Here is a 23241-nt window from a genome sequence, read left to right on the forward strand (position 1 = left end):
GGCTCTTGTTGTGCTACCTTGTGTCACTGCCTCTTGTTTTGCTGGGGCTTTGCGCACCTGCGCCTTTCTTTCTATGCCTGCATTCCTTGGCTGTGGATCCGTTCCTGCCTTGCCTGCTTCCTTGCGGCGGATGCCTGTTCAGCTGTTCTCTGTCGCTGTGTGTTTTCCTACGGCAGGCTCTGACTCCGGTTCTGCCTCTTCTCCCTGGAGTTGGGGTCGTTCTTTCCTCCTGGGTGCTCCTTTGCGGCTGTTTGTCCCTACGAGGTTTTGTGGCCGTTGTACCTTGTATGGGCTTGGGGTCTCCTGGTTTTCCCTTCGCCTTCCTGGCGCCCTGTGTTTCTTCCTACTGGGGAAGGTTCTCTCGCAGGCCCTCCTCCCCTTTGGGTATGGCTTGGGTATCTATTCTACGTTAAGGAATCTGCGGCTAGTAGTCTCTATCAGATGTACAAGTTACTTAACCTTCAGTAACAATGTATCTGGTAGAGACGATTCTAGCTGCAGATTCCTTCACGGCCCGCCCTTCCTCCCCATTCTGCGAGGACCTTTAGATTGGTTTTCTGAACTCGCCTCCCTTCAGGTGGCTTGTCTCCTGTGGGTGTCCGCTTCGCTTCTGCCCGGACAGGATAGTTTGTTCTGCATGATTGTTCCACCCCTTCCCTTATGATACATGGTCGGTTGGTTCATGTGTGCTTCTGCGTCCCTCCACCCTGCTTTTTCTCCAGTGTAGGGGCCTGCTTTTACTCTTGTTTGTTTACTTGCTTGGGAGTTCTGCTTCCCTTGCAGTCCTCTGGGTTTATTTTATTTTTTTGCCTGTACCGCGGCCTTTTCGCTCCTTTCAGGGGATATGGCCTTCCTTGATGGTGTCGTCTGGGGGTAGATTGCTGTTCCTCCTTTGTTCCGGGCTTGTTGCCCTTCACTGTTGTGGATCGTGATTGCAGTGTGTCTGTGTGTGTTTCTCTCTCTCTCTCTCTCTCTCTCTCTCTCTCTCTCTCTCACGCCTCCCTTGGCCTTTTTCACATGCTTCTGCCTCCAGGGAGGATGTCGCCTTAGCTTGCGAAGGTGTTCCTCGGAGCAGTGCTCTGCTCCTTTACTGCTATGGATTTCACCGCTATGGCTGTTTGTGCCTTCGTGCTTGCCCCTTTTCCAACTGGTGCTGTTCCTCACCTTTCGTTTCTCTCTATTCTTTTTCACTGATTTTTCGCACACTGTTCCCACACTCTCCACAGTTTTGTTTGTGATGGCTCAGCGTTGTGGCGCGGAAAAGTTCTCCAAAGAAAACTGATGTCAGCGCGCCGGGGTGGGGCTTATGTAACCTCGCTGACGCCACACGCAGACGACGTCAGGGCGGAGTCGCGTGGTACCGGCCCACGGCTTGCAGAGATGCTGGGGCAAAGAAAGTTTTCCGGGTCCAGTCTCATGCCTGGGGATAATTCTACATTAAGGAATCTGCGGCTAGAATCGTCTCTACCAGATACATTGTTACCGAAGGTAAGTAACTTGTACATCTGTAAGAGACATAGATTAGTTAATAATTCCTCACCGCCCCACCCATCCTCCCCATCTGCGAACTGACTTTTAGGGTAAGGGACTCCCTTTCAGGGCCCTAATTTTTGTGCACCAGTGGTCAGTGGTTTACATGGCTCTGCGCTTCTTGCGTGGAATGTCGTGCAAAGAACTGATGTCAGCACCCAGGGGTGGCGTCTAAGTAGATACTGCGACATCATTCCGGCAACCACGACGCCAACGACGAACGTGGAGTCGACCGATACCACATACCGACGCACAGGGTGTACTGCTGAAGAAAAATTCTCCGGATCCAGTCTGATGCCTGGGGGTAATTCTAAGGTGAGGAATTCATAACTAATATATGTCTCTTACAGATACATCGTTGCCGAAGGTAACTAACTTATTCTTCAGGTACATTGATTATCTACGTTTGTTTTCTGGCAGATTATACTAGTAAGTGCAGTGCAAAATTGTGGTAAACTTGGAGACATAGAGCCAGTCTAAATATTTCCTGTGATTCGATATTTATCTATAGAATTTAAAATATCCTGTTAACGTCTGTCAGGCCTTGTCTCAGTTCAGTAGTCTTTATCGGCTCCATTATGATGCAGTTGCTGGCTTGCCATTGTCACCTGTAAAGAGTTTCAGGCTACTCATTGTTGGTCGAATTCAAAATCTGAAATTAAATTGTTTCTGACAAATGATCCTTGATACAATGGAACATTTGGTATATAGAGAGCTGGCTTCCCATGTTTGTTGTTTTTTATAGATTTGTTATTTAAACAGTTAGTGTAGTTGACTGAGTTATTTTGTTTTGTCATTTCAATTCTGTAAATGCACTTTGGTTTATCTTACTATGGGTTCTCCCTGTTCAGTGGAAAAACCTCTTATGAAGGATGTACATTATAGGACTCATAAACCTTACTAGACTCTCTTGATAATAAACACTTGGCAACTCTACTTTGACGTTGATCTATTGCTACAGGATGTAGAAGTTGTTCCTTGTGCATTTGAGGTGAACTAGTCAATATTCTAGATTCGTAAAATAGAAAACAGAGATGATGTACATGTGCAGAGCAGGTTTCTAAAAAGTGGATTTCATTCAGTTTGATATTTTGCACCTTTAAAGATATAGGCTGTGACTGTAGATGGAGTGCCTAAAGGTGAGTCTCTTACTGGACATTTATTTATTTCTTTTGTATTTACGTTTTTTTCCTAATACCTCGTAAATGGCAATTTAAGTGTTTTTATTGCATATACTAATTATTAGCATTGAAAGCATGCTTAAATGCACATATTGCCTTGGTGTGTTTGGATGCCTGTCATTACTACGACATAAATCACTGTGCTGTCTTCACTTCACTATATCTGTCTCAAGCTGCTCAATGCCTTCTTTACCGCACCGTACTTTTCTTTCAATTGTTTGTGCAGTAAGGTCAATTCTACCCCTTCTGCCATTGTACCAAGTTTTTATAACTTGGTTCTTTTCTAAGTTTTAATAAAAAATGTTTCTCAATTGGCCTTTATTATAATTTTCATCGATAATTTCTGGATGCACAAATTCAAAGCTGAGACATGCGACAGGTGTTTTTTTCTTTTTAATAAAAAAGTATTTTGAAGATGAAATCTTCCTTTTCCCCTACAAACACCTTTATTCTAACACCACCACCACTTGATGTGCCTTTTAGAATGCCGAAGTACACAAAGGCTGTGTCCTTCTAAAGCAAGGACCGATATATAAAAGATCACACATGCAATAGTTTTTGCTTAATTCTAAATAGAGGATTTCCAAAACTTTCTCCTTTTTAAAAAAAAAAAAAAAAAGGAAGAATATAATGCACCAGTTGTCTGAGAAGTCATTAGAAACAACAACAAAAAATGTTTGCATTCAAAATTATGGTATGTTTTAGTGGGTATTTAAGGTAGTGTTGAAGTTTTGACTTGGCACAGTAAGCAATACGAAGTAATGGTAGTGTACTATGTGTGTTATTTTAACTGCTATTTTCATAACATTTTTTTAAATAAATACTAATTTTCAGGTGCATTAGTAAAGTAAATAATATTGAATGTGATTTTAATGTTTTTGTAGTTTGCATGCAGATTTATGGTATTTCATGTTGAATTTCAGCTCACGTTTGTAAGTCCCAAGCTACCCTTTTGGCTGAAGCATTCCCAATTTTGTCTCAGGTGAGTTAATTGTCAGGTTTATCCCCACAGCTGTTGTAAAACCATACTTTACTGTATATTGCAACTAGCGTTCTCTAAATTTTTATTGAATATCGTAAACTGCTTGGATATTTAGGATGATTCAGGCATTGTGCAAAATAATAGAAGCATCTTCTCATTTTAGGTGGGAATCTTTCCTTGTACAGCACTTTAATTTACCAAAGAATATTTTTGTACCTGCTCAGATACATGTATTAATGTATTCAATCAATCCATTGCTTAAAGACTTCACCATCTACATGCAGTTGACAGAATACTGTCACTGATGGATGGATTTATTTCTCCTTAAAAGCAGTATATCTAAATTAATTTTTCCTGGAGTTCCTTTATCAGTTTTGTGATATTCAGTATGCTGCAGCGCGGAGTACATTTTCAATGCAGATGATAACCTAATGGCTTCATAATTTCTAATTGCCAGTCATGTCCTTGGAACACAAATGTGTTTTAACCATTCAAATGAAACCCCCAGAAATCATTTTAAGGCATATGCACTGGAGAGCGAAAAAAAGACCGTTCATCTTTTAGCATTCCTTGGTCAGTTAGCTTTACACCCTCCAACACCCCTTGGCACCAGAGCCGGCCTTTCATTTTCTTTTTCCTCTCTTAAGTGCTCTTTGAATCAGTTCTTAGCCAGGCTTATTTTTGTTTCTTATTTATTCACTGTTTATTAACTATGTATTTTGTTCCGTTATGGAATTCTTAGAGAAGTTAAGGATAAAGATAAAGATTCCAGCGAATGCTTGTTCTCTGTTTCAGAGGGGGCAGAGTGGTCCGAGGATGATGATGTCGAATGCAGTTCCTTTTTGGATTCAGAAAGTGAATAAGAGCTAGACCCCCCTGTAATTACATCTAGGCCCCCGGCGTGTCCTCCCGGGAAAAAGCAACCTCTAGCTCATGTTAACCCTCAAGGCGAGCTCAGCTGGGATCATTCTTCTACTCTGGCTTTACAGGGCTCTCCCAATCCGGACACTGCTCATATGACTATGTTAGAAGCCATTCACAAAGAGATAATTTCACATCGTGAGGAGACCCGTCAGGACAATCGTAAAGCCCAAGTCGCTATGAGGAAGATCCAGGGTGTTGTTAGGAAATTGTCTAAGACATGTGCAAACATAGGGGATCGAGTATCCAATTTGGAGCAGAGAATTGTGTCAACTGAGACAGAGTCAGCAGAGGCGATTAACCAAGTAAAGACCCAATCCGCACAAGTGGCTGACATGCAGTGGAAAATGGAGGAGATGGAGAACAGGCTACGACGGAACAACCTGAGAGTTTTGGGAATACCTGAAGGAGTTGAGGGTCAGGATATTAAAGCATACATGGTCAAACTCTTTGAGCAAGCATTCCCAGAGCTTTCTGATTGGAACTGGGCGAGCAAAATTCAACGGGTCCACCGTACTCCCTTCACTGTTCGTAAAAAATCCAAGGAAGGCGATAAGCCTAGGGCTGTGTTGGTTTTCTTGGGTAACTTTATTTTGAGGCAATCCATTGCAGAAAAAGCCAGACCAGACTCCAAAAGAAGCGGCGAAGGGGTCTCTTTCTTTGTCCGTCCTGATTTCTGCCATACGACAGTAGAGCGTAGGTGGAGACTAAGAGGGATGATAAGCCTATTCCAGGATAAAAAGATACAAGCTTATTTGATAAACCCGGCGCAGCTGAAAATAATTAATGCAGGGAAGACTATCTTTTTTTCCTCAGAAATCAAGGCAAAAGAATACTTGGATTCTCTTGACAAAATGGAATAGTATGTCAAGTAGGCCGGAGGAGGGTTTATATTCTAGATTGTCTTTTAGTACTCGCCTTGTTTAAAATAAGATGATGGGGGTTCGACCATTGATACTATGATGGTTACAATAATGGTGGGGCCTCGACGGTACCTAAGAGCAATTTCTTTTGTTGTTGTTGTTTAAATTCTTGGTTTCAACAGCCAGTCGTCACTACAAATCACGCGCACCATCCTAAGCACAGACTAGGTCTGAGCGCTTCTCAAGAAGGGGGGTGGCACAGGGTGGGGGGGGGGGGCGGGGTGGGTAAGGGTGGTGGGTCAACAAAAAATGGAAAATTCAGATGCAGTATGATGTTTATAGAAAAGGAAAAAATCTGTTATATTTGTAGGCAGGTCAGGATGATTAAAACTAGTGCTAAATCGCCAAAGGGTCAGATGGTTTTTGTTATATGTATATATTTTAGGGATGACAGGTATTAAAATTTGCTCAGTTAATATAGGGGGGATGAACGACTGGAGGAAACGTAACAAATTGGCATTGTTTGTGAAGCTTAATAATTTCGACGTTTTGGGCTTGCAAGAAACTCACCTCCCCTGGGCTCGAAGAAGTCTTATGCATATCAATGGCTTTGAGCTATTAGCTTGCACTACTCAATCATCAACAATTAGAGGGGTCGCTGTTTTAGCCAGGACCTCCATGGGTGGTGTTAGACGAACTAAAACCGATAGCAGTGGGAGATGGCTATTGGTGGAGATGGTAATAGGCTTGACACTGTGTGTTGTCTATGGCTCAAACTGTGACGACCCTGAGATTTTTGATTTCCTAGAAATAGAGTTGGTAAACTGGCTATCCCCTATAATAATGTGTGGGGATATGAATATTTCGGTTTATTTGGTCAGTAACATAACTTATACTGGACGAAAACCGAGAGTTTTTAGGGCTATAAAAGCTCTTATGGATTCACATGGGATGATTGATGTGTGGGGTGTGAAAGAACCTTCTAAATCTGGCTTTACATATTTTTCAAACCCTTTTCAAAAATATTAAAAACTGGACTATTTCTTTATATCCTCCTCAGAAATTAACAAGGTAGAAATCTCTAAACTTCCCAAGTTCCTGTCGGATCATAACCCTTTGGTTTTGTCATTACAAATGGTATGAGTACCAAAAATTCGGACACGGTGGACGTTTGAAAGGAAGCTGTTATTGGATACCCGCTTTGTCGATCATATCAGGAAATGGGTGGTTGATTTTTTTGATGCTAATAGATATAGCGCATCACGAAATGGAGTTTGGGAGGCTTTCAAGGCCGCTCTTAGAGGTGAAACAATAAGTTGTGCAGCAAGGTTGAGAAAAGAGGATAGGAGTAAGGTCGAAAAATGTTTGAAGGACCTATCAGCTGCAGAGGAACAACATACCTCTGATATCGCTCAAAGCCGGGCTAGCAACGAGAGCTATAGGTTACTATTGGTAGCTAGAGCTGAACTACAGAAGGAGGTTACTCAGAGAGCAATGTTGGAGTACCAATCATCTAGGGCTAAACGGTACGAAACAGGTGAACAGGCAGGTAGAATATTAGCTTTACAAATACGGCAGGGCAAGTCTAAAAACATTATATCTCAGATGGAAGAAAATGGCATAGAATATACAGACCCTTCAGATATTCTCCAGGTTTTTTAAATTTTTTATCAAAAACTATATACAGAGACTACATTAAATGAACCTTGGACAGAGGAGATTGTCGATAATGGCCCTCGTTTAGGGGATACTGCTAGAGAAGAGATAGAGAAGGATATTTCCGGGAGGGATATAGCGGAAGCCCTGCAGGAGTCAGCCATCAGCAAGGCAGCAGGCCCTGATGGAATACCTTTAGAGGTCTATCGATGTTTTGAGGCAGAGATTACCCCGCTTCTTAGTGATCTTTTTAATGGGGTAATGGGTACAGGAGTGGTCCCGGAATCATGGAAAGAAACAAACATAGTGGTTTTCCATAAGAAAGGGAAACCAAGGGAAAAACCGGGCTCCTATCGCCCAATCTCGCTAATAAATTCAGACACGAAGCTATATTCTAAAATTTGGGCTAAAAGGTTGGGCAGGGTCATTGGTGATCTCGTCTCCCCATGGCAGCATGGATTTGTACCTGGGCGTGGTACTACAAACCATATTAGGAGGGCAATAGCTTTATTTGATATTCAGTCTGCAGTGGGAGGAGAGATGGCCATGATCCTGCTCGATGCTGAGAAAGCCTTTGACCGTGTGGGGTGGAATTTTCTTTGGCGGATTTTAATCGGTAGGGGCTTTGGCAAGAATTGTATTACAGCTCTGCGGGCAATGTATTGTGATCCAGTTGCCCGGATTGTGGTCATGGGTGAGTGTTCTGAGAAAATCTATATAACGAGAGGTACGCGCCAAGGCTGTCCTTGTTCCCCTATCCTCTTTGCTCTTTATATCGACCCTCTCATCCGGGAGATCTTAGCCAGCCCCCTGATAGAACCAGTGATACATAATGGATTTGAAAATAAAATTATGGCATATGCCGATGATTTGGCTGTGATCACAACAAACCCGCAACAGGCACTTGGGGTTTTGGTTCAGATGGCTAAAATTTTTGGCAATAAGTCTGGGTATTTGTTAAACGAATCTAAAACTCAAATTATCTGCACAGCAAATATAGATAAAGCCGACTCTAGATATATGGATTCAGCAATCTATCTGAGAGTTAGAATTAACGCAGCAGTCAATAGGATTACAGCAGAGAACTTTATCCCACTTGGGAAAATGATAGAAGCAGATCTCAAAAGAATCGATGTTTTACATCTTTCATTGATAGGCAGGGTCAACGTTCTCAAGATGACAATGTTTCCAAAAATCTTATATCTCTTTCGAGCTATACCTTTGTTAGTAGAGGAAAAAACTATTAAGTGGCTAGAGTCAATATTCATTAGATTTGTTTGGCAATACGGGAAAATCAGACGTTCCACAAACCTTTTGTCACTCCCGTGGGATAGGGGGGGGCTCACCTTACCTAATTTAAGATTGTATCACTGGTCCTGCCTGCTGGCGGAAATGTTTATTCTTTTTCAATCTACTCAACCCAATGATTCAGGGCAGGGAGATTTACAGACCTCACCATCTATATATGAGCTATTAGTTGGAAGTAAAGCATATGTTTCTCCTGATGTGTGAGGTTGAACGTAGGTACTATAAAAGACCACGTTTTAAGATATTGGAAGGAGTATGGGGACTCTGGAGAGTTATATCTTGCTTCTTTAAAATTCCCAAAATTCATGCGCATCTCCACCTTAGTAATTCGAGCTTATTTCGGGGGAGAGGTCTTGAGAGGAATTTCCGGATTTGGCAGGAGCATGGAATTAGCACATTAGGAGATATAGTGGGGGCAGAAGGGTTGATCGGCTTCGAAGCACTTCAGAGTAGAGCTGCTATCCCTTCAAGTCATTGGCTCTCTTATGTTCAGTTGGCTAGTGTCATTAAAGCTTCAAGAATCAGATGGCCAATAGCTTCAAAAGTTCCTCTGATCGATATGCTGGTAACAGGGGGTATAAGAATTAAAACTGTCTATCTGTCTTTGCTGGATGAACTACAAAGCGATATCGAGAAAATGGAGAATATTCTTGTACGGAAGCTGGATAACCCCGATGTGGATCTAGATATGGCACTTTATTTGAATAAAAAAATCTGCCGTTCTACGAACTTGAGGGCCCAGCATTATAAAACCCTGTTTGATCTATATTTTACTCCAGCAAAGCTTTTTATGTGGGGGGTTAAAGCTGATGACAGGTGCCCCAGATGTAATTCGGCTCAAGCAGATCTGATGCATATGTTTTATAACTGTAGCTCGTTATCAGCTATTCAGGGAGAGATAGCGAAATTCTGGGTGGAGGTACTTGGTCGAAGGATTGAATGGTCCTCTTCTCTGATGATATTGGGTATAGATAATAGATTAAAACTTGGGAAATCTGAGGAAGCTTTGGTCTTTTTAACTGTAGCAATACTTCGGATATTAATCACCTCAGGGTGGAAAGATATAAATGCCCCCTCTTTCCAGCTATGGTTATCTAGATTATTGGGTATATATAACATCGAAATATCCTTATATGCTCAGAAAGGGAGGAAAAAACAGGACTTCGGTAAAAAGATATGGTCTCCAATCTCTGACTGGATTGTCGTAAGACCAAGAGATTGATGTATATTGTATTGTCGAATGTATGTACATAATGCCTCCCTGTTTCATGTTCTGATATGTTTCTACTTGGCTTTGGTTGCTTTGAAGATCTAGCATATGTCTATTTGTTGGTAATATATGTTTCTGTCTAATGTATTATGTAACATCTAAGTGCATCAATAAAAAAAAAAAAATTAAAAAAAAAGTTTATTTCTTGTAGTAATTTAAATGCCTACTATAAATTTAGTGACTCCTCAGCTTCACCTTCATGCTTTGTGTGGATATAGCTGGTAGATGACCAGTTTAAAGAATGTCTCAAAGCTTTTAAGTTGACCCATTTTGCTCCTAAAGGATTAGTCGTATCAATATCCAGTTGAGACTCAAGCTTACCAACCTTAATGAGAGCCTCAGAGAAGTTTGAAGCCAAAGCAGCAACGTTCAAAAACATGAATGCAGCAGAAGAGGAAGTGACGGTGTGTGCCCAGTGTTGTCTTTTTGAGCATTTTCCTACTCTTTCTAAAAAGGTTGCAGCAGATTACAGGATCTGTCATAAATATTACATAGCCCACAGTGGTAAATCTGGGTAGTCAGATCTGAGTAAACTGGGACCACTGACTTCCCCCACAGTTGGAGATTTGTATATGGTTTTGTGTGTGTGGGGCATTTTCTGGCTTGCAAGGGGGCTGGGTACTTCCAGACTAAGTGGGTTTAAGTTCCTGTCTAGAAGGTGGTATGCCTTCTTGGATAGAATATACCTTGAGTTTAGATTTCCCCTGCTCCCACTCATGCCACTGTGAGCTGCATATTCTTCCCCTCGTCCTGTACAGGCAATTGTATCCCAGTTGTTTGGTGTCTGGTTTAGATGAATAAACATTTCATGAAGTCTTATGGGATTACTGCGATCACCACAAATTCGGAGACATTTAAAACCTAGAAATTGAATGTATGTGGAGTACGAAGCATTTAAACCAGTTCATGGACACCACCACCTCCATGTGGTACTGCAACAAGCAGGGCGAGTTGAGGTTGTGGAACCTGTGCCAGGGGGGTCCTTGCACCTCTGCAAATGACTGGAGCATCTGAAAGAAACACGTTAGTTAGATTCCTCACCTTAGAATATCCCCAGGCGTCAGGCTGGATCCCAAAAGATTTTTGTAGCAATACCCCTTGCGCGTCGCTAGGCGTCCTCTGTGGCTCCGCGTCCGTCGTTGGCGTCGTGCGCCGGAATGACGTCGTCGGAGTACTTAGACGCCGCCCTCGCGCGCTGACGTCAGTTCTTGTTTTTTCCGCGCCAGACAGCGCCGATCCGGGAAGAGCTTACCCCTTAGTCAATTTTTGACTAAACTTTTTTGATTCTTTTTGGTCTTCTGTCGACTCGACTCTGGTGCCGGTAGGATGCCTGGGTCTAAAGCCTGTGACTCCTGTCATCGACTGATGTCGGTGACGGACCACAATCGCCGGTGCCTTTACTGCCTGGGGGCCGACCACGACGCAGAGTCATGCCCCGATTGTCAGGCCTTGACCTCAAAGGCTCGGCGGGAGCGGTCCCGTAAGCTTCTCAAGCTTCGGCACTCGGCTCCGCGCCGCTCACGGTCCCGGTCCAGGAGGAGGTCCAAGGACCGGTCGCAGAGCCGCAACCACCATCATCACTCGTCGGGCTCGAAGTCTTCGGGTAAGTCGAAGCAATCAAAGAAGTCCAAGAGGCGACACCGCTCTTCGGACTCCCCTCGCCGGTCGCGCGACTCGGCCAAGGGTCAGGGTGGCCCCACCCCCACGGCTCCGTCGGAGCCGCGTGTCTCCCCATACCTGACGGTCCCTGCGACTGACGCGACTCCGGCGGAGGTTAGTGCTTTCCTCTCGGCCATGAGGGGCCTGGCTATGCCGTCGACGCCTGCCGGCGCGCCTTCGGGCCCTGCGGGCTCAACTGGGCGACCTCGCGTGCTGGCGGCTCCGACCCCGGCGCCGTCGACGACTTCGGTCCCGACGCTGCAGGTCCCAGAGGGATCGAGGCCTGGATCTCTGCCGGCGCCGGTCGACCTCACGACACCTCCTCCGCCGGCGCCGACACTGGTTACGCCTCCGGCGCTGTCTCCGGACGACGCCGTTCCCCGGTTAAGCCACGGTCCGGGCCCGGCGCCAGCGCGGCGCCGCTCGACGCCGCTTCCGACGCCGATGGATGAGCGTTTCATCTACCGCCTGGCTCCGATCATTCCTCCTGTTTATCAGGAATCGGATGACGGTGGCGACTGGGAGGGGTCTGAGGACCCTATGGCCAGACAGGGCCTACTTTCACAGGACCGGGCAGACGAACTGGGGGATGCCAGTGGTCTGGACACCTCCCCGGACGCTGGTTTCATCTCTCCTCCGACTGTGGCCTTGGAGGAAGGTGCAGCTTTCTCAGTGGTGCTGCGCAAGGCGGCCGAAGCCCTGGGGCTCGAGTTGCCTGCCGTGGCCGTGAGGACTAACATCCTCACAGAGGTGCTTCAACCGTCAGCAAGCTCCTCAGAGCCTCTGCTGCAGTTCAATGAGGCCCTCATAGACGTTCTGCAGGGCACTTGGTCCAAGCCCTCCACAGTTCCTCCTGTGGATCGGAACATGGCCCGGCGCCACCGCCCTGCTCCGGGCGCCCCCAGTTTCCAGTCCCAACACCCCACCCCGAAAGTCTGGTTATCCAGGCCTCAACTTCCCAATCCTCCTTCCCGTCCGCTCCTCCAGATCGGGAATCCAAGAGGCTGGAACAGTTCGGAAAGAAGCTGTTCTCTTCCCTTAGTTTGGGCCTGCGGTCTTTGAACACCGCTTGCCTCTTGGACCGTTTCTCACACTCTCTGTGGGATACGGTGGAGGACGTGCTGCCCCTGTGTCCAGAGGAGGCCCGGACATGTCCCAGTCGCTTGCTGACGGACGAGATGCAGCACGACATGCCATACGGTGTGGACTAGACACCACGGACTTGCTGGGTAGGGCAATTTCCACCACGGTGGCACACCGGCGCCACGCCTGGCTGCGGTCCACGTCTTTCTCGGGGGATGTCCAGAGTACCCTCATGGATATGCCCTTTGATGGCACTCGCCTTTTTGGTGAGAAGGCGGATAGTGCGCTGGCTCGTTTTAAGGACTTCCGGACTACGGCCAAGTCCTTGGGTCTCTCGGCCCGCGGCCGAAAACTTCCGCCTTTTCGCCTTTCGTGGCCAAGGAAGGGGCGCCTCCTCACGTCCGCCTAGCCACCGGCCGCAGAACCAACCTGCACGCGGTCGCGGACGTGGATTCCGCCGTGGCGGTACTGGAGGACAACTTGCCGGTAAGTCCACATCCACCCTGGCAGCATCCGCCTCAAAGCCCTCCTAGTCCGAGCTTTCAGGCCCATTCCACGCCAGTGGGCGGCAGAGTTCGCCATCACCTGCTCCACTGGCGATCCATCACATCGGACAGGTGGGTGCTGCAAATCGTCCGAAGGGGCTACTCCCTCCCCTTCGAGACGGCCCCTCCAGCCATGCCACCGCAGTGCCACCGTATGTCGGAGAATCACTTGAATCTTCTGCGGGAGGAAGTTACGGCCCTCTTGGCCAAAGAGGCCGTCGAGCGCGTTCCTGGTCCAGAAGTAGGCCATGGTTTCTATTCCCACTACTTTCTGGTTCCCAAGAAGAGCAAAGGGGGCCTACGCCCTATCTTGGACCTCAGGAGCGTCAACGCCTTCCTCCGGAAGGAACGGTTCAAGATGCTCACCGACCCTGGAGACTGGGTGGTAGCGTTGGACTTGCAGGACGCCTATTTTCACATCCCCGTCCTGCCGGCCCACCGGCGTTAACCTGCTGTTCACGGTGGGTCAGGAGCACTTTCAGTTCACCGTGCTCCCCTTCGGCCTCACCAGTGCCCCTCGGGTGTTCACGAAAGTGATGGCGGTGGTCGCAGCTCATCTGCGCAAATCGGGGGTTCCAGTCTTCCCCTATCTCGACGACTGGCTGTTGAAGGCTGGCTCGCCCCAGGCAGTAGTCTCCCACCTCCAGACTACGGCCGACCTCCTACATTTGCTGGGGTTCTCCATCAATGTGCCGAAGTCACACCTGAGACCCTCCCAGAAGCTCCTCTTCATCTGAGCGGTTCTTGATTCGGCACAGTTCCGGGACTATCCTCCGGAACAGCGGGTCCGGGATATTCAGGCTCTGATTCCCATCTTTCGGCCTCTATCCTGGGTTTCAGTCAGGTTGGTGCTGCGGCTTCTGGGGCTGATGGCCTCCTGCATCCTGTTGGTGCATTACGCCAGGTGGCGAATGCGGGCTCTGCAGTGAGACCTGAAGTTTCAGTGGGTCCTGCATCGAGGCAACCTGTCAGACCATGTCTTGATCTCGGAGGGCACTTCGAAACAGTTGCAGTGGTGGCTCACTGACCGCGATTGGGTCAAGGGCAGATGCCTCTCCCTACCCCAACCGGAGCACATAGTAGTGACGGACGCGTCCCTCCCGGGATGGGGGGGGGGGCCATATGGGAGAGGCAGAGATCAGAGGCCTCTGGTCTCCGGCGGAGTCTCAACTCCATGTCAACTTGTTGGAGCTGAGAGCGATCCGGCTTGCACTGAAAGCCTTCCTTCCCTCTGTCCGGGGAAGTGTCGTGCAGATGTTCACGGACAACACTACCGCCATGTGGTATTGCAACAAACAGGGCGGGGTGGGGTCGTAAACCCTTTGTCAGGAAGGCTCTGCGCCTCTGGACAAGGCTGGAACACAAGGGCATCATCCTGGTGGTTCAACATCTGGTGGGCTCTCTGAACACCAGAGCAGACTAACTCAGCCGCCGGTGCATGATGGCTCACGAATGGTGTCTGAACTCGGACGTGGCGCCGGGTCTCTTTCTGCAGTGGGGAGAGCTTTGGTTAGATATATTCGCCACCGAAGAGAACGTGCAATGTCAGCAGTTCTGCGCGTTGGAATTTCCAAGGCGGCACTCGCTCGGAGACGCTTTTCGTTGCAAGTGGAGTTGCAGTCTGTTGTACGCCTTTCCGCCTATACCACTTCTGCCCAGAGTGCTGAAGAAGATCAGGCGCGACCGGGCCCAAGTCATCTTAGTGGCTCCGGATTGGGCACGAAGGTACTGTTATCCCGAGCTACTCAGTATGTCAATCGATCCTCCGGTACGACTGCCTCTTCAGGAGAACCTTCTGTCGCAGCAGCAGGGGACGGTCCTCCACCCGAACCTGTCCAGTCTCCACCTCCATTCGTGGAGATTGAGCGGCGACAGTTGATGCCATTTGACTTGCCTCCTGAAGTCTGTGACGTCATTCTGGCAGCCAGGCGTCACTCCACAAAATCGGTATACGCCTGCAGGTGGAACAAATTTGTGGCATGGTGCACAGCAAAGGCTGTGGATCCCCTTTCTGCCCCTCTTTCTGAGGTTCTACTTTTTCTTCTTTCTTTGGCCCAGCAGGGCTCTGCTCTGGGCACCTTGAAAGGTTATCTTTCTGCAATCTCTGCTTTCTTACGGCTTCCTGATCAGCCTTCTCTTTTCAAGTCCCCTGTTTCGCGTTTTCATAAAGGCATTACTCACATGTTTCCTCCTGTCCCCTTCGTAATGCCTCAGTGGGATTTGAATCTTGTCTTGACCTTTCTGATGTGCGCTCCCTTTGAGCCTCTTCACAATTGTCCCCTTCGTCTTCTGACTCTTAAGACTGCTTTCCTGGTAGCTATCACCTCGGCTAGACGGGTGAGTGAGCTCCAGGCTCTGTCATCTACGCCTCCCTTTCTTTCTGTTCATCCGGACAAGGTTGTCCTCCGGACTCGTCCATCTTTTCTTCCAAAAGTGGTGACCCCCTTTCACATTGGGCAATCTGTCACATTGCCCACCTTCTTTCCGCCTCCGCATCCTTCGAAAGAGGAAGAGAGGCTCCACCGTCTGGACCCCAAACGTGCGCTGTCCTTTTATGTGGATCGCACCAGACAGTTCAGGGTGGACGACCAACTTTTTGTTGGATACGTAGGTGCTAAGAAGGGGAGGGCTGTACACAAGCGGTCCATCTTACGGTGGGTCGTATTGTGTATAAAGGTTTGTTACTCCTTGGCGAAAAAGGACCCTCCTGTTGGGCTGAGAGGCCATTCCACCCGGGCCACAGCGGCGACTACTGCCTTGGGACGGGGAGTTCCCTTGCAGGACATCTGTCAGGCGGCGACGTGGGCCTCACTGCACACGTTCGCCAAGCACTATTGCCTGGACTGCCAAGTCCGGAGAGATTGCTTCTTTGGCTGTTCTGTTCTCCAGGACTTTCTGGTGTGATCTTGGTTCGCAGACCCTCCACCGGGGTTGGTATTGCTGGGGTATCTATTTTAAGGTGAGGAATCTAACTAACGTGTTTCTTTCAGTTGAACAAGTTACTTACCTTCGGTAACGATGTATCTGTAAGAAACATTAGTTAGTTAGATTCCTCACCGACTCACCCATCCTCCCCGCTCTGTGAACCGACAACTAGGGTTAAGGTCATCCTGTTCAGGGCCCTAGACTTTTTGGCACCAGGTCGGTCTCTTGCATGGCTCTGCGTTCCTGGCACGGAAAGCTATGTACAAGAACTGACGTCAGCGTGCGAGGGCGGCGTCTAAGTACTCCAACGTCATTCCGGCGCACTACGCCAACGACGGACGCGGAGCTGCAGACGACGCCTAGCGACGCGCAAGGGGTTTTGCTACAAAAATCTTTCCGGATCCAGCCTGACGCCTGGGGATATTCTAAGGTGAGGAATCTAAATAGCTAATGTTTCTTACAGATACATCGTTACCGAAGGTAAGTAACTTGTTCATCAGGACATCTTTGTGGTCGTTCAATACCTGTTGGGATCTCTGACCACCAGGGCAGACAAACTCAGCTATCGATGCTTTGCGGACCACAAATCACGTTTACACCCAAAGGTGGTGCCAAGTCTCTTCCAAGAATGGGTAGCACCTTGGCTCGATTTATTCGTCGCTGCCGAGAACACAGTGTCAGCATTTCTGTGGGTTTGAGTTTCTATAGTGACTCTTGCTGGGAGACACATTCCACTTGGAGTGGAACTTGGGACTCCTGTACACCTTTCCGCTGATAACACTCCTTCCCTGGGTACTCAAGAAGATCAGATCTAATTAATGCGCAAGTCATCCCAGTGCCTCTGGATTGGGCACTAAGACATTGGTATCCAGAACTCCTGGGTCTGAGCCTCCATCCTTTGACTAGGCTGCCCCTATGGAAGGATCTTCTGTCACAACAGCAAGGTCGGATCCTCCACCCCAACCTGTGCACACTCACTCTTCATGCTTGGAGATTGAACGGCGACAGCTGAGCTCTTTTGACCTTCCTCCCGAGGTTGTCAATGTTATTCTGGCAGCCAGGTGCCCCTCAACAAAGTCTATATGCACCTGCCTTTCAATCAAATTTGTGGCTTGGTGTTCAAACAAGTGCACTGACCCATTTCATCCCCTTCAATCTGAAGTATTGCTGTTTGTGTGGTTTTTGGCTCGGTAGAGCCTGGCGATGTGCACTATTAAAGGTAATTTGGTGGATATCTCTGCCTTTCTGCAGTTGCCAAATCAGCAGTCCCTTTTTAAGTCACCTGTTGTGACTTGGTTTCTGAAAGGTTTGAAGCACATTTCCACTCTCTCCTTTCATTATACGCCAGTGAGACTTGAATCTGGGTGTCACCTTCCTGATGGATTTCCCATTTGAGCCCATGCATATGTGTCCTCTCAGGCTTCTGACTCTCAAAACAGACTTCTTGGTGGCCTTAACATGGGCCAGGAGGGTGAGCGAGCTTCAGGCTCTCTCGAGTTAGCCACTGTATACTACATTCTTCCAGGAAAATCTGGTTCTCATAAAGTGGACCTCCTTTCTACCCAACGTCGTGACCCCCTTCCACGTCGGTCAAGCGAACACCCTTCTGGCGTTCTTTGCGACGCCTCACCCTAAAGAGGAGGAGAAGCTCCATTGTTCGCATCCAAAGAGGACCCTTAGGTTTTATATCTATGATATCAAGGATCACAGACTAGACGATCAGCTTTTCATTGGATTTGCCAGAGCAAAGAAGGGTAAACTGTGCTAAAGTGGACCATCTCTTAATGGATTATACACTGCATAAAGATTTACTATGCATTAGAAAAAAAGCTGGATCCAGAAGGTTGACTTCTCACTTCAAGACTATTGCTTTAGCACGTCTGGTTCTTGTCCTTGATATTTCCCGAGCAGCTACATGTGCATAGCTTCATACCTTCAAGAAGCACTACTGTCTGGATGGTATGGACCGTTGAGAGGGGCACTTTGCCCACTTGCTCCTGCAGGATTTTAGGTTTGTCAGTTCACAGCCCCTCTGCTGGGGAAGTTATTGTTGTATCTGTTCTGTGGTAAGGAATATGCAGTTAGAATTCTCTCCCAATAGAGAAAGATACTTAACTTTGGTAAATCCTTTTCTGGTAGAGACCATCATACTGCTGACTCCTCACCGACCCTCCCTTTCACCTCTCTCTTCAAACTGCACTTCCTCAGAAGAAGAGTCATCTTAGACACAGCTCATTGATAACATGTTCTGACGTTGCTCTGCGTGTGCAGCATGTCATTATACAAACCGACATCTACATAGGTACTGCGCACTTTACACTTGGCGTGGAGATCTCATCACGGTGCTGTCCGCTCCATCTACTGGAGCACAGAGGGACTGCTCAAGATATCTGAAAGAAACACATTAGTTAGATTCCTCACCTTAGAATATCCCCAGGCGTCAGACTGGATCCGGAAGATTTTTCGTCAGCAATACCCCTTGCGCGTCACTAGGCGTCGTCTGCGGCTCCGCGTCCGTCGTCGGCGTCGTGCGCCGGGATGACGTCGTCGGAGTACTTAGACGCCGCCCTCGCGCGCTGACGTCAGTTCTTCTTTTTTCCGCGCCAGTAAGCGCAGATCCGGGAGAGCTACCCCTTTAGTCAATTTTTGACTAACTTTTTGATCCTTTTTGATCCTGTCAATCGACACCGGTGCCGGTAGGATGCCTGGGTTTAAAGCCTGTACGGACTGTAGCTGATTGATGTCGGTTACGGACCATCACCGCCGGTGCCTGTACTGCTTGGGCCTCGACCACGACGCGGAGACGTGCTCGGACTGTAAGGCCCTGACCTCGAAGGCTAGACGGGAGCGGTCCCGTAAGCTTCTCGAGATTCGCCACTCGGCTCCGCGCGCCTCTCGATCCCGGTCCAGGAGGAGGTCCAAGGATATGTCGCGGAGCCGCAGCCGACGTCACCATCGGTCGTCGGGATCAAAGTCTTCGGGTAAGTCGAAGCATTCCAAGAAGTCCAAGAGGCGACATCGCTCTTCGGACTCCCCTCGCCGGTCGCGCGACTCGGTCGAGGGTCAGGGTGGTTCCACCCCCGCGGCTCCGGCGGAGCCGCAGGCGCCGCGTCCGTCCCCATACCTTCCGGTCCCTGGGACTAACGCGATGCCGGCGGAAGTCAGTGCCTTCCTCTCGGCCATGAGGAACCTGGCTCCGCCGTCGGCGCCCGCTGGTGCGCCTTCGGGCCCCGCGGACCCGACTGGGCTGCCTTGCCAGCCGGCGGCTCCGGCCCCGGCGCCGTTGACGGCTCCGGCCTCGACGCCGCAAGCGCCCGAGGGACCCGTTCTCGAGTCCCCGTCGACGCCGGTCAACCTTGTCACGCCTCCTCCACCGGCGTCGACTCCGGTTCTACCCCCGACGCCGACCCCGCTCGACGTCGTGCCCCAGTTCAGTCCCGCTCCAGGCCCGGCGCCGGTCCGGCGTCGATGGACGCCGAGATCGACGCCGCTAGAGACACATTTTGTCTACCGCCCGGCTCCGTTACTTTCTCCTCTACACCAGGAGTCGGATGATGGGGACTACTGGGAGGGATCCGAGGATCCTATGGCCGATCAGGCCCAACTGTCCCAGGACTGGGCAGATGAACTGGGGGAGGCCAGTGGTCTGGATACCTCACCAGACACTGGATTCATCTCTCCTCCGACTGTGGCTTCGGAGGAGGGTGCTGCTTTCTCCGTGGTGCTGCGCAAGGCGGCCGCAGCCCTTGGGCTCGAGCTACCTGCCGTGGCTGTGAGGACGAACGTCCTCACTGAGGTGCTTCAGTCTGCAGCAAGCTCCACTGAGCCTCTGCTGCCATTCAATGAGGCCCTCACTGACGTTCTACAGGGCACCTGGTCCAAGCCCTCCACAGTTCCTCCTGTGGACAGGAACGTTGCCAGGCGCCACCGCCCTGCTCCGGGCGACCCCAGTTTTCTGTCCCAACACCCTACCCCTGAGAGCCTGGTTATCCAGGCCTCCACCTCCCAATCCTCTTTCCCGACCGCCCCGCCGGACCGGGATTCCAAGAGACTGGAGCAGTTTGGCAAGAAACTGTTCTCTTCCCTTAGTTTGGGCCTGCGGTCTTTGAACACCGCTTGTCTCTTGGACCGTTATTCCCACTCTCTGTGGGATGCGGTGGAGGACGCGCTGCCCCTGTGTCCGGAGGAGGTCCAGACACGACTTACCCAGGCTCTGGCCGATGGGAGGGATGCCGCGCGACATGCTATACGTTGTGGGCTTGACACCACGGACTCGCTGGGTAGGGCCATTTCCACCACTGTGGCGCTTCGACGTCACGCCTGGCTGCGGTCCACGTCGTTTTCCGGCGATGTCCAGAGCACTCTCATGGACATGCTGTTTGATGGCACTCGCCTGTTTGGCGAGAAGGCGGACAGTGCGCTGAACCGCTTTAAGGACTCCCGGGCTACGGCCAAGTCCTTGGGCTTCTCGGCCCCGCGGTCGCAATCTTCCGCTTTTCGCCCCTTTCGTGGCCAAGGAAGGGGTGCCTCCTCACGTGCGCATAGCCACCAGCCGCAGAACCAACCTGCGCGCGGTCGCGGACGTGGTTTCCGCCGAGGCGGATCTGGAGGACGACGAGGTCAGCCCACATCCACCCCGGCAGCATCCGCCTCAAAGCCTTCCTAGGCCGAGCTTTCAGGCCCATTCCACGCCAGTGGGCGGCAGAGTTCGCCATCACCTGCTCCACTGGCGGTCCATCACATCGGACAGGTGGGTGCTGCAAATCGTCCGAAGGGGCTACTCCCTCCCCTTCGAGACGACCCCTCCAGCCATGCCACCGCAGCACCACCGTATCTCGGGGGATCATTTGCATCTTCTCCACGAGGAAGTTTCCGCCCTCTTGGCTAAGGGGCCGTCGAGCGCGTTCCGAGCCCAGAAGTAGGTCGTGGTTGTTATTCCCACTACTTTCTGGTTCCCAAGAAGGGCAAAGGGGGCCTACGCCCTATCTTGGACCTTCGGAACGTCAATGCCTTCCTCCGGAAGGAACGGTTCAAGATGTTGACTTTGGCTCAGGTTCTAGCTGCCCTAGACCCCGGAGACTGGATGGTAGCGTTGGACTTGCAGGACGCTTATTTCCACATCCCCGTCCTGCCGGCCCACCGGCGTTACCTGCGGTTCACGGTGGGCCAAGAGCACTTTCAGTTTACCGTGCTCCCCTTCGGCCTCACCAGTGCCCCTCGGGTGTTCACGAAAGTGATGGCGGTGGTCGCAGCTCATCTGCGCAGATCAGGGGTTCCAGTCTTCCCCTATCTCGACGACTGGTTGTTGAAGGCGGGCTCGCCCCAGACAGTCGTCTCCCACCTCCAGACTACGGCGGATCTCCTGCATTTGCTGGGGTTTTCCATCAACGTGCCAAAGTCACACCTGAGTCCCTCTCAGAAGCTCCTCTTCATCGGAGCGGTTCTCGATTCGGCGCAGTTCCGGGTCTATCCACCGGAACAGCGGGTCCGGGATATACAGGCCCTGATTCCCATCTTTCGGCCTCTATCCTGGGTTTCGGTCAGGCTAGTGTTGCGGCTTCTGGGGCTGATGGCCTCCTGCATCCTACTAGTGCATCACGCCAGGCGGCGCATGCGGGCTCTGCAGTGGGACCTGAAGTTTCAGTGGGCCCAGCATCACGGCAACCTGTCCGACCATGTCTTGATCTCGGAGGGCACTGCACAGCAGTTGCAGTGGTGGCTCACGGACCGCGATTGGGTCATGGGCAGAAGCCTCTCCCTTCCCCAACCGGAGCATGTCGTAGTGACGGATGCGTCCCTCCTGGGATGGGGTGGCCATATGGGAGAGGCGGAGATCAGAGGCCTCTGGTCTCCGGCGGAGTCTCGTCTCCACATCAACCTGTTGGAGTTGAGAGCGATCCGACTTGCACTGAAAGCCTTCCTTCCCTCTGTCAGGGGAAGTGTCGTGCAGGTGTTCACGGACAACACCACCGCCATGTGGTATTGCAACAAACAGGGCGGGGTGGGGTCGTGGACCCTTTGTCAGGAGGCTCTGCGCCTCTGGACGTGGCTGGAACACCAGGGCGTCACCCTAGTGGTTCAACATCTGTCGGGCTCTCTGAACGCCAGAGCAGACGAACTCAGCCGCCGGTGCATGATGGATCACGAATGGCGTCTGAACTCCGAGGTGGCGCAAGGTCTCTTTCAGCAGTGGGGAGAGCCTTGGTTAGATCTATTCGCCACCGACGAGAACGCGCACTGTCATCAGTTCTGCGCGTTGGAATTTCCAAGGCGGCACTCGCTCGGCGACGCTTTTCGTCGCGAGTGGAGTTGCGGTCTGTTGTACGCCTTTCCGCCTATACCACTTCTGCCCAGAGTGCTGAAGAAGATCAGGCACCACCGGGCCCAAGTCATCTTGGTGGCTCCGGATTGGGCACGAAGGTACTGGTATCCCGAGCTACTCAGTATGTTGACCGATCCTCCGATACGTCTGCCCCTTCGGGAGGATCTTCTGTCGCAGCAGCAGGGGACGGTCCTCCACCCGAACCTGTCCAGCCTCCACCTCCATGCGTGGAGATTGAGCGGCGGCAGTTGATGCCATTTGACTTGCCTCCTGAAGTCTGTGATATCATTCTGGCAGCCAGGCGTCCCTCCACAAAGACGGTATACGCCTGCCGGTGGAACAAATTTGTGGCATGGTGCACAGCAAAGGCTGTGGATCCCCTTTCCGCCCCTCTTTCTGAGGTTCTCCTCTTTCTTCTTTCTTTGGCCCGGCAGGGCTCTGTACTGGGCACCCTGAAAGGTTATCTTGCTGCCATCTCTGCCTTCTTACGGCTTCCTGATCAGCCTTCTCTTTTCAAGTCCCCTGTAGTTTCACGCTTTCTAAAAGGCATTACTCACACGTTCCCTCCTGTCCCTTTTGTAATGCATCAGTGGGACTTGAATCTTGTCTTGACATTCCTGATGTGCGCTCCCTTCGAGCCTCTTCACAATTGTCCTCTTCGTCTTCTGACTCTTAAGACTGCTTTTCTGGTAGCCATCACCTCGGCTAGACGGGTGAGTGAGCTCCAGGCTTTATCTTCAAAGCCTCCTTTTCTGTCTGTTCATCCGGACAAGGTTGTCCTTCGGCCTCGTCCCTCCTTTCTTCCGAAAGTGGTGACTCCATTTCATCTTGGGCAGTCTGTCACCTTGCCCACCTTCTTTCCGCCTCCGCATCCTTCCAAAGAGGAAGAGAGGCTCCACCGTCTGGACCCTAAACGTGCGCTCTCCTTTTATTTGGACCGCACTAAGCAGTTCCGGGTGGACGACCAACTTTTCGTTGGATACGTGGGTGCTAAGA

General features: G+C 50.2%; 1 protein-coding gene across 5 annotated transcripts in view; it reads left to right on the forward strand.

Annotated features, from left to right (window-relative positions):
* CEP192 (centrosomal protein 192) overlaps window positions 1-23241 on the forward strand; it is a 1978693-nt gene that overhangs the window by 1935199 nt on the left and 20253 nt on the right. For all 5 annotated transcript variants that reach the window (XM_085605862.1, XM_085605865.1, XM_085605864.1 and 2 more), the window contains exon 45: window positions 3635-3693. In XM_085605862.1, the coding sequence (XP_085461988.1) occupies window positions 3635-3693 (59 nt within the window). The remainder of the gene's footprint in view (window positions 1-3634; window positions 3694-23241) is intronic.

This window comes from Triturus cristatus, chromosome 5_1 (assembly GCF_964204655.1).
Source record: "Triturus cristatus chromosome 5_1, aTriCri1.1, whole genome shotgun sequence".
NCBI lineage: Eukaryota > Metazoa > Chordata > Amphibia > Caudata > Salamandridae > Triturus > Triturus cristatus.